General features: G+C 39.6%; 1 protein-coding gene across 5 annotated transcripts in view; it reads left to right on the top strand.

Moving 5' to 3' along the window:
* The first annotated feature begins 280 nt into the window (after nucleotides 1-280).
* Nucleotides 281-15364, top strand: part of LOC124290590 — a 49281-nt gene continuing 34197 nt past the window's right edge. Inside the window, exon 1 of one of the 5 annotated variants that reach the window (XM_046727342.1) lies at nucleotides 281-363. In XM_046727342.1, coding sequence (XP_046583298.1) covers nucleotides 334-363 — 30 coding nt within the window. In that variant the 5' untranslated portion in view covers nucleotides 281-333. Of the gene's footprint in view, nucleotides 364-9271; nucleotides 9402-15364 lie in introns of those variants that run through there. The other 4 variants (XM_046727340.1, XM_046727337.1, XM_046727343.1 and 1 more) reach the window with 4 other exon arrangements.

The following is a 15364-nucleotide window of genomic DNA, read 5'->3' as shown; positions in this document are numbered from 1 at the left end:
GAACAAAACACAACACAAAAATTGACTTGTCAAATGGTATTGGTATCTCATCCGGTGCCACTCAGATCATCGGTGACGTAACCATGTAATGTTGACAAGAACAGCTAAACATCCCACATGTGATAGATTATGGTATTCCTTGAACTCAGTATTAGGTTACGAAACAGGATACGGTGTAGCGTTAATTATTTACAAAATCATATGTAATAGTTTAAATATGCGCATGTGAAATCATGTATAACTTTGAAGAAGGATGTACACCTTTCTATAGAATGTATGTTTAGAGTTTGGCAAGGCTGTCAGTTGACCCGTTTCTATTTTCATACTTTACACATGACATTGAGCTATGATGGCCAAAGGTGGGTAAGTATTGGATATGTATATTATTTTATTTGCAGATGGTATTATTTTGTTTGATAGTACTGTAATAGGTCTTTAGAAGCGAATTGATCAACTTACATCTTATTATCATAAATGACAATTAACATTGACACAACTAAGATTATCGTAGTGTATAGCTGATAGACTTAGGAAATTTGACTGACTGACTGACTAAGTTTGGTTTTAGGCCGCTTTTAGCAATATTCCAGCAACATCACGGCGGGGGACACCAGAAATGGGCTTCACACATTGTACCCATGTGGGGATTCGAACCCGGGTCTTCGGCGTGACGAGCCAACGCTTTAACCACTAGGCTACCCCACCGCCCTCTTAGGAAATTTGAGAAGTTTATGTTTGTTTGTGTGTTCCCCCGCCACCAACATTCTGGGCGTAAATACCTGGTTTTGTTAGTTACTGATAACTTAAGAAAATCCACACCGAATACTGTGGCGAGATTGGTACTGCGTCGGTATTCCTGGCATTTCTGGTGTCCCCCGCCGTGATATTGCTGGAATATTGCTAAAAGCGGCGTAAAACCATACTCACTCACTCGGTATTCCTGGACGTGAAATCAGCAAGATTATTAGATACTGGACAAGATGACGCATTCAACAAATACTCATATTCTTATACATATGTATGCTTACCAGTATGGACGAGCAGAAAAGGGAATTGATTGTTTACCCTTGAGTGTTAAGCAAATCTTATTTCGATTTAGATTTGGAAATCTTTTGGGTCCAATTAGGTATTATTTGTAGGGAGCAGTTTCTGAAAGAAATTAAATAAAGATGTATCGACATTGATAATCAGCGGTATTTAGAGAAATTATGTACACTTTCCATTTTATATCTTTTCAGCAATATTAAGACAAATATATTTGAAGATTATATATCCGTTAATCCGTTCACGTTATTCCATATCGAAATGCCTTATTAGAGGACTTTTGTTCATATCTCAGTTCAGTTGGTTTTTAAGGTAGAAAGTTGAACATTCTGAAAAATATCCGATTATGTCCATTGTGTTTGCTTGACAGTCCTCGAACCACATTATTTTCTCTACTGCCTAACCCTCACTGCAATGCTAAAGCCCTAAATGAAGCAAGTCTAGATTACCTCGGTCCTGAATTTCCCATCTGAGTGGGTCTCCTTTTCAATTTGAATGGGTTTAAATTTATTTGTTACTATCATAATTATGTATATTCAGAGACAAAGCGTTAGTCTAATGTCCGTTGTGCACTGTTCCCACTGTAGAAAGTACACATCATGTGTATATGTTTCATTTGTCTAGTTTATACAGATTTAAGATATCATCTTCTTTCCAGCTATTATTTGTACATCCTACAGAATGAAGGTTTGACCAGCTGTTCACATCCCGCAATAGCCACACTATTCAAGCCTAAATAAACCTTTTAGCGTTTACAAAGACGCAATGCATTCCTTTAAAAATTAACACATTTGTTCTCCTCCCAGGGAAATGTATAAACCTTTTATATGTAGTATATTGGGTTGGTTTGGTTGGTGTGTTGTTTAACGCCGCACTCAGCAATATTCCAGCTATATGGCGGAGGTCTGTAAATCGAGTCTGGACCAGACAACCCAGTGATCAACAGCATGAACATCAATCTACGCAATTGGAATACGATGACATGTGTCAACCAAGTCAGCGAGCCTTACCAGCCGATCCCGTTAGTCGCCTCTTACGACAAGCATTGGTTGCTGAAGACCACTTCTAACCAGCGTTCGAAATAATCGCCGAGCCGGAGTCCCATGGCGCGTCGGTTATCATTGTATCGGGCCGGCAGTTTCAAATACTTGCCCTTGTGGCCTCCAGTAAATTATCTGTCATTTGTTGGGGTTTTTTCAACTGGAATCTTTCCCATATTTTCTTCTTTATTAACGTTCTGGAATCATTCATGATCCACCATGTTACGAAAACTTACAGTTTCACTTCCTGGTATTTCAGCGCTTTGCGCATAGGAATGTCAACACCAGTCTTCAACAAACAAAAACGTTTCTCTGTGCCACTGGCTTCGCTAATTGATTTTGTAGAAACAAGTGTGAAACTGTGTACAGTGTAGTCTATTTTGTTTTAAGGGTTTGACTTTAACAAAATGGGCCTGCAGATTTCATTCAGGGCCCGTAGATTTTAAAGCCTGCAGGCGGCAGCAGGCCCTGATTAAAATAAAGTATTGCAAACCACTGAGTCTAACCGGGATCTTCACAGGTATGTGTATATTGGGCCCGTGTAACAAAATAAAGCATTCATTCAGGGTCATGGTTAGATTCATTTCACTGTCTCTTTCTTCCAAATCAACCGCCTCCGTGGTGTAGTGGTTAGAGCGTCCGCCTTCCGGGTTCGATCCCCGAAATCAACCCTTCCTTTGGCGCTTCCTCGCCATGAGTTTAGTTTTATCTCAGTGGGCTAGCACTATAAAACCAGAATAGAAGACGCTGTAGATTATCCCTGGTTTTACGCCGATTTTAGCAATATTTCAGCAATATCACGACGGGGGACACCAGAAATGGGCTTCACACATTGTACCCATGTGGGGAATCGAACCCGGGTGTTCGGCGTGACGAGCGAACGCTTTAACCACTAGGCTACCCCACCGCCCCCTTCAGCCATGAAAGACCTACAGTACATGTAAGTAAACATACGCTTTTCATATTCGTCTTGTATAAAAAAATAACCTTTCCATGTTGAAATCATGAATATGTGAGCTTAACGCAATACGTAAACTATTTGCATGGTATTGAGTAAGTTTGTATTGAATTGACATGTTCACGTATGTATAGTAACACAGGTACAAAACTACTTTCGTTATTAGATAGTGTGCTCGTGAACTTTCTCTAATCACGACATGTATGGAACTAGTGTACTGATATTTAACTGAATACATTTCATAACATTTATATTGGAGAGCACTTAAAGTGGTTCTGAAATTTTAAGTACTGCCAGTTGCTCGGAACAGAGACCATATAATAAACTGCACTCTTCAAAAAAAAAAGAAAAAAAGAAACGAATAGGCGTTTTCAGCAGTTCATTTCGATATATTTCGATAGCAATCATCATTAAGACAATTCCTATGTTTGAATCCCGTTAATCATGTCATGATTGCTGTGTACTGCGCGCAGACGCATCCAAAAATGTGTTTGTAAACGTTTTTCATAAAAAATTATACTGACCGAAATATCACCACTGGACGTTTAGAGGCAGGGGAGTCCCAGTCTGCCGTTGCAAGACACTTCAAAGTCCACCACAGCACCATATCTCGATTATGACATCGATATACCCGCTTCAATTCGTCACAAAAGTGGAAGATCAATAGTGACCACTCATGCTTCATCCGGGTGTTTCACCTACGTCACCGATTTGCTACAGCAACGGACACTGCAGGACAGGTGCCTGGTCTTCGAAGAATTTCCAACCAAACCGTCAGAAATCGTCTGAGAGAAATGGGACTTCGAGCATATCGACCAACAGTTGGACCTGTCCTGACACGACTACACCGTCAACGACGTGCCCAATGGTGCAACAGGGTACAGCTTGGAACCCGGGGGAACGCAAGGAACGCGTTCGGTTGAGCGATGGAACGACGGGATGGGAGACAACGTGTCTATCAACGTCAACACGAACGCTTTGCGCGGAACTGCGTTCGTCGGGTGGACAGATTTTAGTGGTGGAAGCGTCATGGTGTGGGCAACCATGTCCTACATATCATCAGATCAGAGCTAGTGGTGGTTCAAGTCAATCTTACAAACAAATCGCTACATCGACCAAATCCTGCGACCTCCCCTCCTCCCACTTTTTAACCGCCGAAGGGAGCTGTTTCAACACGACAACGCTCACCCTACACAGCTCGTGTAACAGGTGCCTACCTCACCAATGCAAACGTCAGTGTCCTTCCCTGGCCTTCCAAATCGCCTGATTTGAACCTGATCGAGGATCTATAGGACGAACTTGACCGTAAACATCACCATCGTCTTCAGACATTTGGAGAACTTGCCCACGCGTTGCAGGAGGAATGGCGAAGAATTCCCAAGCAAAAATCCAACGACTTGTGCAATCCCTTCCAAGGAGGTATCGAGCAGGGGATGCTGTCACCAGGTACTGACCTGCGCCCCCTTGTGTCCAAACGTGCAGTGAGTGAACTGGCTTAATGCTGCCAATGACAACAATACATATGTTCATCCGTATGTCGAATTTCCTTCATCTATATTCAAGTTTAATCGACTTATTTACGTTTAAATACGTTAATACATTTCCTTTTTTGGGCCTATGCGTTTCTCCTTTTTTCTAAAGAGTATATCATATGGTCTCTGCTCGGAATGATTTCGCATTCTTGAGTGGAACACGAGATGGATACTGCTTACGGAGAAACTATTCTGAACCAAATGCTGTCAATAATGCATAAATATCAACCCACAGGTAAACAATATCCGACATGATGTTGATATGGAAGGTAGCAACAACGAATTTGATCTTCCTACAGCGTTAAGGTTAAGTCTATTCGCGCTTCTCGGTTGCTATGCACATTTCCCAAACAGCATTAATATTTAGGGTTAAAAAGAGTTGCTGTCGTTTGTTGTAGTTTGAAACTAGTTTAAATATCTCATCAATCTCTTTGCTGACGCCGCGTACCGTAAAACCTCTGGTAGGATGCGAGGGAGATGCTGATAACCATGCAGCAACAGAAATTATTTGCCCCCGACCCTTGAGACATTCCCGATGTCATTGGTCTGTTTCTGTACAACGCAAGACGATGATGGTTATCAAGGCAGAATCCAAATTATCTCATTTCCCATCGTACGGGTTGTCTAAATCGATATTTTTTATGGTCAAGAAGTGTGTAGTTTAACCTATGAGGGCGCATGGTCGAGATACTTATAGGATGCCGACACGTGAAGGTTCGGGTTAGAATTGATCTTCAGTAACCCATGCTTGTCATAAAGGGCGACTAACGGGATCGGCTGGTCAGGCTCGCTGACTTGGTTGACACGTGCCATCGTATCCCATGCAATTGCGAATAGATCGATGCTTATGCTGTTCATCACTGAATTGTCTGGTCCAAACGCGATTATTTACAGACCGCCGTCATATAGCAGGAATATTGCTGAGTGCAATATAGGATGCCAGTATCTTACACTGTGATGTTGCGGACTGGTTCTAATCTCTCGCTAGTTGCGTAGGTCGTAAACATCCGTCACCATTAGCTCCTATGCGTAACGTCCAAGAAGATATTCGGCTTGTCTCGGCATAACTCGAGTGTGTCACGAATGGGTGGTGGACGTTGGTGAAATCCTCGAGAATTCAATGATAATAGTATTGTTGAATCTTAACGATCCTGGCGCAAGGTTCGCAGCTCTGCAAATCTCTAAAAACAACAAAGGTCTAGGAGAATAATCATACCCTGCCTTGCCAAGGATGTCGACGAGGGGGAATGTTTCTCATTACCATGCAACACGGTGTAGCCAGATGAATGCTGATAATCTAGACGTTTACAGTGGAGGATGGTATTCCATTGGAACAGAGAAGAAATTCTACGTCATTCATAAACTGTTGTAGAAGCAGATATTTCACTCCTGCCTTTGACGCATGGTGTGTACTGAGAGACAGAATATCAGGCTACAACAGTCCTGTTAACTGAAATGGTTATCTAAGCTGATCTGACAGCTTCCCTTGTCTACTGTTTTGCACTTGAAACTCACCCTAATGCTTCTGTACAAGAGTTCCGCTTCACTACCAGCCCTGCAGAGCCGAAGCATAAGACCCGTGGTTAGCCCATTGTGATGTGCTTTAGCTCATCGTGGTTCTGTTTAGTTCTCCGTGATTACCCTCTTGTGAAGTGCGTTAAAATTAGTTTTTCGTGGTCCAGTTGAGCTACCAATGGTTAGCCCCTTGTGAAGTGCGTTAGCTCATTGTGGTTCTGTTTAATTCTCCGTTATTAACCCCTTGTGAAGAGCGTTAGTTCCTCGTGGTCCAGTTGAGCTACCAATGGTTAGCCCCTTGTGAAGTGCATAAGCTCATCATGGTTCTGTTTAGTTATCCGTGACTAACCCGTTTCAGAAACGCGTTAGCTTTTAGTGGTCCAGTTTAGCTATCCGCATGGTAACATATTACCAGTGATCTACAACTTCAAATGGCAGCAATATTTGTAAAACAGCATTAAAGACATATACTTTATATCGTTAGATATACAACACGTATTGTTGGGGTCATGCATTGACCTAAGACCTAATAATATACGCTAAACACAGTTGCTTCCCTTACCTGCGGCAGGATCGCTGGTGACGGATTCTTCTCGCAGATCATCCCCGTTATGATATTTTCTCGGTAGTGAAGTTTAACCAACATTTACATCCTGCATCATTATAAGTTTTCTTTCCTTGTATTCAGCTCACACTAACGGAGGAATTAATCTGTACTGTTCGAGGTCGATGTAAAATTCATCGACCTAGGCACTGCACCCTTGATTTTTATTTATTACATCAAATTTCCGTTATATTTCTTACCATATTAGCCTCGAGCTGTGAGATATGTTGCACTCTATACTCATGGATGGTGCACCCATTATATCCTTCCTTCTAGACCCTCCATCTTGAGGTGATACGGCATAAAGAACCCGCTTGTAAATCTTGTCTAGTTCCTGAAAACATATCTAAGCTGCTGTAACAAATAACAGACACAGAAACTTTGTTTGCTCTACAAACGCAAATAAACCTGCCGGCACTCTCAACCCGAACGCTGATGGCATCGCTCCTTTCACTTAATTGAATTCAGTTCAGGAGCACAGCCACGGCATTGGGCGCACGTACCCTAAGAGCGTATATGAGAGTGATTTGTACTTCTAATACACAATCCACGTGGGATTGTCCCCTGATAAAGTCATCGTCACCCTTCAGTTGTCTATAGTGGTAGGGTGTCATCAGCGATTGGTCTACAGTCAACGGTACAGCTTATTCTTAGCATACACGTTAACCAGTTAGTTATACGCATATGCTCGAATTTAGGACACTCGAGGTTTTGAACAGTCGTTAAAATGTATATAATGGACGACACGAAACGCAGAGTGGACGATGTTTGAGCAAAACAGAAAGTCACGACTTTTCAAATATTTCCGGAGTTCAAAGTCCGGGCGTTCTTCTTACAACAGATATATTCATGTGCCATTTTAGAGTAGACACGGGCCCCTATTGCAGTACTTATTTGCAGCAAAATGGTATGTTTATTAATTCTACAAAAATATAATTTTGAACAATATATACCCGAAGTATCATGTGCTTTACAGGCATCCTGCAACAGTTGGTCCTTTGTATTTGTCGCCATCATATCTTGACAAGGCATGAATATTTTACTGAGAACATTAATATGAACCCGGTGGGGGGTTGGGTTGGGGGCTGGGGGCGTGTTTTATCCAAGTATTGAAATGTCAACTGTCTTTCTGAAAATTCATGTGCATTATGGGCGGATCCAAGAATTTTGAAGGGGGTGAAGGGGGGGTCGAACCCCTGAACCCCCACTGGCTCCGCCAACGCAGAAAAAATGTTCAATGTGGCCTTTAAGTCATTTTCAAGGGGTGTGGGTGTGTGTGTGTGTGTGTGTGGAACACCCCTCTGGGGTCCGCCAATGTGCATCCCCTTCAGACACCCTCTGTATCCGCCAATGTGCATCCTTCAGAATTACTGTGTCATACTGACCCTGGAACAAGTATACTGCAGCGCACTCAAGCTTATACTGACCCTGGAACAAGTATACTACAGCCCACTCAAGCTTATACTGACCCTGGAACAAGTATACTACAGCCCACTCAAGCTTATACTGACCCTGGAACAAGTATACTACAGCCCACTCAAGCTTATACTGACCCTGGAACAAGTATACTACAGCCCACTCAAGCTTATACTGACCCTGGAACAAGTATACTACAGCCCACTCAAGCTTATACTGTTTGGCAAGTCTTGACTACTGCAGCTTCGGTTTCTGAAAATAGAGAAAAATCTTTAATCTTGTTTTTTATTTAATATTTTACTTAGTTAATATAAGAACCGTTTTCTGTAAAATATGTTCATTTCTGAGGCTAGTTTTCCTTCGGAAAGTGACTCACGAAATGCGTGTTTTCCCATCAAGGAAAATGACTAACAAACAATTTCATTATGTGTGTGTCAAAACCATTGTTAATTATATTGTCTGTGACCTGTTTGTCCCTCCAATTGTTGGTTAGTATTGACGTGATGATGTGTGGCATGTTACAGTACAGACCAGAATTCATCAACTATGATTATCGGACAGGCACCGTATATTCTCTAATGATAAGCCTGATGACCAACTACAGCTTGTGTCAGCAGTTATGACCCAACCGCTATATTGAAATATGACTTTTATACAATATCAAGCACTTGTTCGCCATAGTCATGGAATGCCTGTGAATATACATCACATATGAGATGTATGCTATTTCAATATATACCCATCTTCCAAATTTGTGAACACATTTGCGAATTGAGAATGGTGCACAATTATGTTTCCATGTAAGCACAATGTTGTAATCGCCATGCTTATTGTACAAGACAGTGTTTAAAACAAAAAGGTAGCGTTTCTGTGAGAAATGTAAACAATACATGACATGTAACAGGTGGTGGTGACGTTTCATATCTTGTAGAGAAATGAGTTCTAAATTAAATGAAGTCATCATGAAACAGAAAGTGAAAAATCTGTAATTTTCAAAATTGGTGGATTTGTCAAAATTTTACGCTTTTTCTCCAGCATTTTTATGTGACTCAAGACAAAGTTGAAATGAATTCTAGCGTATTAAATTTCATGTTAAAAAGAAAGATCCCTATTGCCATGGGCTATCGCCACCAGAGCCGTGACGTCACGAGGTGCGCGCGCCCGTTCGCCCAGCTCGTGGAGGCTATTTATATTCTGCAGTTCTCGTCTGCTTCCACTGAGCGGCGACGGCGGATTCATCGAGTTTGCCACGGCGAGTAAGCAAGTTGAAGAGGAAAACCGCTTTATACAAGGTATAAGTCGTTATTGATAGACTTCACATCCTTTGTTTCAGTTTCCTTGTGTGGTGAAACGTAACCTGGCGCTACGATCATGAAGGAGCGACCCGCTCCCTTTATTTACCTGGTGGAGCAATTATTCCCCTCTCACACTGACTATAGATGGCTCCTCATTTCGCTATTTGATAATACTCTAAAATAATAATATTTTTTATTTCTTCAAGGTTAATATGACAACAATGTTAAATAATTGTAAATAGGTTTTTAAAAAAAAAATATTTGAAGTTCTGTTTGCTAATAAATTAATGTTCGGAAACGCATTTTGAGACTGAGATTTAGTACCGTAAAGGTGGTGATTATTGACACGCTGTAGTACAATGTCGTCAACTTTAGTATTAAGTTCAAAACCATTGAATCTCAGTGCTTTATGATATAGTATACGTGTTCTTAGGTGAAGTCTCTATATTATTTGTTAGGTTTTTACACCATTTAATTATTTTATTTTTGTGTGAAAACTTGCACTCTTAAGTAAAGAGAAGTACCTCAGATTGGTTATTTTCTTATGTGTGTGTATTTAGTTGAGGTTTAACTTTCTTTTCAATTCAAACATTTGGTTTGTCACCTACAAACTGTTGATAATTCAGACAATATTTGAATAAACATACCCAGTTGTTTCTAATAATTGTCAACTCTTTCATCTCTTTGTTTGAATTAAACCTTTGATAAGATCTTGGTTTTATTAAATGTCATAATTATTGTACCATTAACACCCACCCACGCATGTTGAATACAGACTTGGAACATTTACATACTCAAGGAGACTGAAGAGTGTTAAGAAATGTGCCCTCAAACACTTCATAATCACAATACTGAGGATACTGGAATGACTTAATGTGTTTTAGAAGACAACGTTAGCCTAATGTTTGCACTAATAACAGTAATAACAAAAGGATTGTAAACCGTTTTAGAGAAAATACCATGCATGGTTAAGCATGGCCGTTTAAAAGAGATGATTACTTTGATAGTGGAGGGTGATAGATGAGTTTTTTAAGTGGTCTGTCAATGTCACTGCAATGATTAGCTTACAGAGACTGCTTCTTTTGTCCCAGTGATGTTTTAGGGGGGAGGGGGGGGTTCTTTGTCAGACAGCTGCTAAAACACTGACAACACTCACTGCTTCTTGAGAATCATTATCACCAAAAAATAGAAAAGTTTCGAAAGGATGAGTATAATATATTTTGATTAATCTGAGACCACAGTAATTTTTAGCCGTCATAACCTGTACAGTTACTTCTGAAACTAAAGGCAGATATTAGCTCTATCCACTAGCCCTGATCAGTTCTGTTGATGTTCAGGGCTAGTAGAATTCGAACATTTTTGGGAAGCATTGCTAAATATTACCACTATTCGGTCTAGGAGACTTTCTGGTCAATTTGTATTTTCCTGCCTTCAGTGACTGTGAAAAGATAGGTTCAACCCTTGAATGAAGGCCAAATAAAAAAATGTTGTAGTTCCAATTACACCTCTTTAAAATTTAGGGTAGGTAGGTAGGAATTCTTTTTTTTTTTTTTCTTTTTTTTTTAGAAGTAAAGTATGAACTAATAACACATTTATCAATGTATAATTGTTTATGCAATCAAGCGTGCGGCCATCATGTTGACTTTCTCTATCAGAATGACCGATGCCCATTAGTGCCAGGCAAAAACAAGGATATCTGAAAGCTTATTTTATTCATACCTCTAAAAAACCCGGGTAAAACGGTCGGGTAATCGGAACCACAACATTTCTTTTTTAGGCCGAACCAAAAATGTGTTTGGCAGTGGACATATAATCACTGATCTGATGCTAACCTACTTCTGATTAAGAAAAATGAAATGTTTGAAATTGGTCGAAAACCACATTGGCTGTAAATTTGAAATGTTCTGAAAGGATTAGAAAGGGTTTTCACTCCTCTGAGATCAACATTATCAAGTTCTTGTGATGGAGTCTAATGGTATTTGTCTTCAAAACACAGTGCGAAATGATGCACAGGTCGATTATGAGATTTCATGAAACGATACAATACACTATATTTTTTTCTGTATTGATAGAAGATAATACACTGTTTAAATTACTTACTTCTCATTTATTGACATTGTTGTGTCAGTTGAATATTGCAAAACAAATTGTAATAGCATTTTAAGTTCACTGCTAAAAAATGCTGTGATGGACAGCTTTTCCTTTTGAACCTAATCTGAAATATTTATAGTCTCGTTGTTTCCATGCGATTAGATAGGAATCTGCATATTGCAGCATGTATCATATTGTGACCTTTGTTTTACCACTACAAACTAAAGAGTGTTTCCAAACTAACAGGCTTTCCATGCTATTGGGTTACCAGACTCACTGTGTTTCCAGACTAACAGGGTAACCAGTCTAACAAGATTTCCAGACAGGGATTTCAAGACTGTTTTTAAAAATAAAAGTTCCCATACTTATTGCATTTCCAGATTAGCTGGGTTTCTATATGATTAGGGTATCCAGAAAAACGTGTTTCAGTTACAATGTAGACAGACAAACTGGATTTCCATACCAATAGGGTGTCCAGAGTTTCCCCAGTAACGAGGTATACAGACAATCTGGGTTTCCATACTGATTGGGTGTCCAGAAAAAATTGAGTTTCCTCAGTAATGAGGTATACAGACAAGCTGGGTTTCCATTCTGATTGGGTGTCCAGAAAAATCGGGTTTCCTCAGTAACAAGGTATCCAGACAGGCTGGGTTTTCATACTGACTGGGTGTCCGGAAAATCGGGTTTCCTCAGTAACAAGGTATCCAGACAAGCTGGGTTTCCATACTGATTGGGTGTCCTGAAAATCGGGTTTCCTCAGTAACAAGGTATCCAGACAAGCTGGGTTTCCATACTGATTGGGTGTCCGAAAATTGGGTTTCCTCAGTAACAAGGTATCCAGACAAGCTGGGTTTCCATACTGATTGGGTGTCCGAAAATTGGGTTTCCTCAGTAACAAGGTATCCAGACAAGCTAGGTTTCCATACTGATTGGGTGTCCGGAAAATTGGGTTTCCTCAGTAACGAGGTATCCAGACAATTGGGTTTCCATACTGTTATCATCATAATCCCTGTAGTCATGCAGAAACCGCGAGTTAACATTTCATTATTTACTATCATGTTGATATGAGATTAAGCTGGAATATTGGGGTCAAATTTCAAAGGTCTTGTCTTTTAATGGACCCTGTGTTCTTCTGACATTTGTTGGAAACATATTTATGGCAGTCAAATGTTATAAAGGCTAGGTGCTTCTGCTGCTAGTTTCATATTATCTACACCTTTTACTTATAGAATTGTACAGCACAGTGCAAGTGCTTGATATGTCTATCAATTGTTGTCAGTTAAATACATTTACAGTTATCAATGACTTAGCATCAGTCACAAGAGTTGCATTTGGACTGCTGAAATTTGTGGAAGAATAAATACTCATATCATCCAGGGTTTTCCATTTTCTCTAAAATTGGAGGGTCATTGTGACATCTTGGCAGCAAGAAAATATCAGAGGCTTGAGTATACAGTACATGAGTAACAGGTTAAGACTAAAGTCTAGTCTCTGAAATGAACATATGGTTCCAAGCTTATGTTTGTAAAATATAATAAAAAGGCACCCAGACTTTCTTCATTTTCTGAAACTTGAGTCATCTAGACTTGCTACATAATGTGGACTTACATGGGCTATACTGGGTATATTTGTTTCAGGGTCTGTATGACAGACTATAATTGTTCATGTTCTTCGCTTTCAGTAAAAATGTTTCAATTTAAGTAGGAAATAACTGATCATGTTGAAGTTTGATTTCCAGGTTTTATTCAACAGTTTGTTGATAGCATCTTGGATATATACATAATAACACCCTAGCATTGTCATTCATGATAATAGGTGGAAACAATGTAGTATAACTCGGAATAAGATTAACTCTAAAAATATACACAGACCAGACACAATTGATTTAATTTGCTAGTTATGTTGAAGTTCACCCAAACAATGGACATTCTTTACTTGCATTCCAACAGCCCACTAGGCACATTGATAAATATTTCATGGTTTGAGTCTCTACAGAGACCAGTAGATGTATACCAACTTGGGAGACATGTTGAAGTATTAGGTGTTACATGTGTAGTGGCGATATGTTGTTATAATATAACTTATATTATACACTTAATGATCGGTTTGGAGTTAGTTTGTTCCTAATGAGCAATTAATTCCAGGGTTGGCTAAACCTGAGACTTAGTGAGTGAGGTGGGTTAAGCACAAAGTGGAAGAGTTTGACACTCGCCTCACTCACTCTCTCAATCTTTGGTTTGTTTGCTTGAAGCTGCACTCAGCTATATTTCTTCTATATGAGTATGGCATGCTCGGATCCAGAGGGGAGGAACAAATTGCGACCCCCAAGAGTCCAAATGTACATGTTTTATGCCCAGGGTTCCGAGTGGCATACTACTTGGATTATCAACAAATTGTTCATGGGCGAGAAAAGTCATGCTAGCTGGCAATTATTGATAAGAGATAACTGAAGTACTGCCTTTGTGTGTCTATTTTGTCTTGCAGTATTGGTCCACTGTTGACATTGCTGAAGTTGCAGTAATGTACAATCAAATAATACACTGGGTGCTAGCTGGGAGCTGTATGATCTTATGAAGATTGGATCCTTGTAATAGTCCAGGGCAAAAGTGTACTTAGTTACACTATACATGGTGGTAGAACAAACTTTTTTTCTTTTCTAAGATGCTAAATTTCATACTTTCCTATGGTTAATCTTAATCAGAAAATAAACAGAAAAACGATGAAGTCGGTGACCTAAATTAACAATCCTCGCTCAGGGCTAACTGAGGTGCTCCGTCCCCCAATGTTAAGGCTCTAGTTTATAGGAAAACAAATGCTAAACAGTTTTAAGGTTTATATTCAGGGTTAAATATTGTCTTTTCATTGTTGATTTTCATTAAATCTGTGATTATCACATTTCAAACTAGGAGTATATGGGGCAATATTTTTAATGTGTCAGAAAATTTTTTATAAGTTTAGATCAGTACATCCAGATGAAGTAATCTAGTCAGAAGACATTCCATGGATGCATTGTGGGACTGTAAACATTCCATGATTGCATTGCTGTAACGTTGCTGTGTCTGTGTTAAAGTGAGCAGAAAACATAAAAGTTTCCACCAGTGATGTAAGCCGAGTGAATTAACTGTAAACCAAGGCGCGGGGTGTTACAGAGTTAGATGCGTCATGACATCGGTTACCAAGGGTAGGTTTGATTACGAGGCAGCAGACTGAAATGGCGTAGTGACGTCAATTACAGTGCGACATGATGCAAAAAGTAGTGTTGGGAATTGGTTGAAATCTCAGTTGATGATTTGTTCAATACCAACGAGCAATCATCGAAAAAAATTGGTTCGCATAATTCTTTAGATTTTCTTCTTCAGGTTGTTACTGCAGATAAGTATAAAGAAAAACATTTGGTTCTCTATTTTTGGTTTTATTTAGAAACTGCACAAATTGCATTTGCAAATTTCATATCCAAGGTAACATGATGCAACTTGCTACTTTAAAGGGATGACTAATATAATATGTCATGAACATAAACTTCCCAGAGTCTTCAAGAAATATGCAGTCATGACTTTTCAGGAAGTGAAGTGAGTTTTCTGAGAATTAAACATGTTTTCAGGCCCTGACAACTTCTAAGATATGTTCCATCGTCAAATATTTCAAACTCTATTACTATAACTGTGTTTCCAAAAACGTTTGTGTTCGATTATGAGAAAATGTGATCGATTGCTTGGTCGTTTAGCCACTGCGAACAATCTTCGATCATTTCAATTAATCGGAACACCACTAGCAAAAAATGTACTTTATCGTCTGATAAGGGACCGTTCATAATTTATGGCTTGGGGGGTGGGGTGATGATGATTTCATGGAGAAGCATGTACAATGTG

This window comes from Haliotis rubra, unplaced genomic scaffold (assembly GCF_003918875.1).
Source record: "Haliotis rubra isolate DU_JTF1 unplaced genomic scaffold, ASM391887v1 Scf47, whole genome shotgun sequence".
Classification (NCBI taxonomy): Eukaryota; Metazoa; Mollusca; class Gastropoda; order Lepetellida; family Haliotidae; genus Haliotis; species Haliotis rubra.
This window is presented reverse-complemented; position numbering and strand designations above follow the sequence as displayed.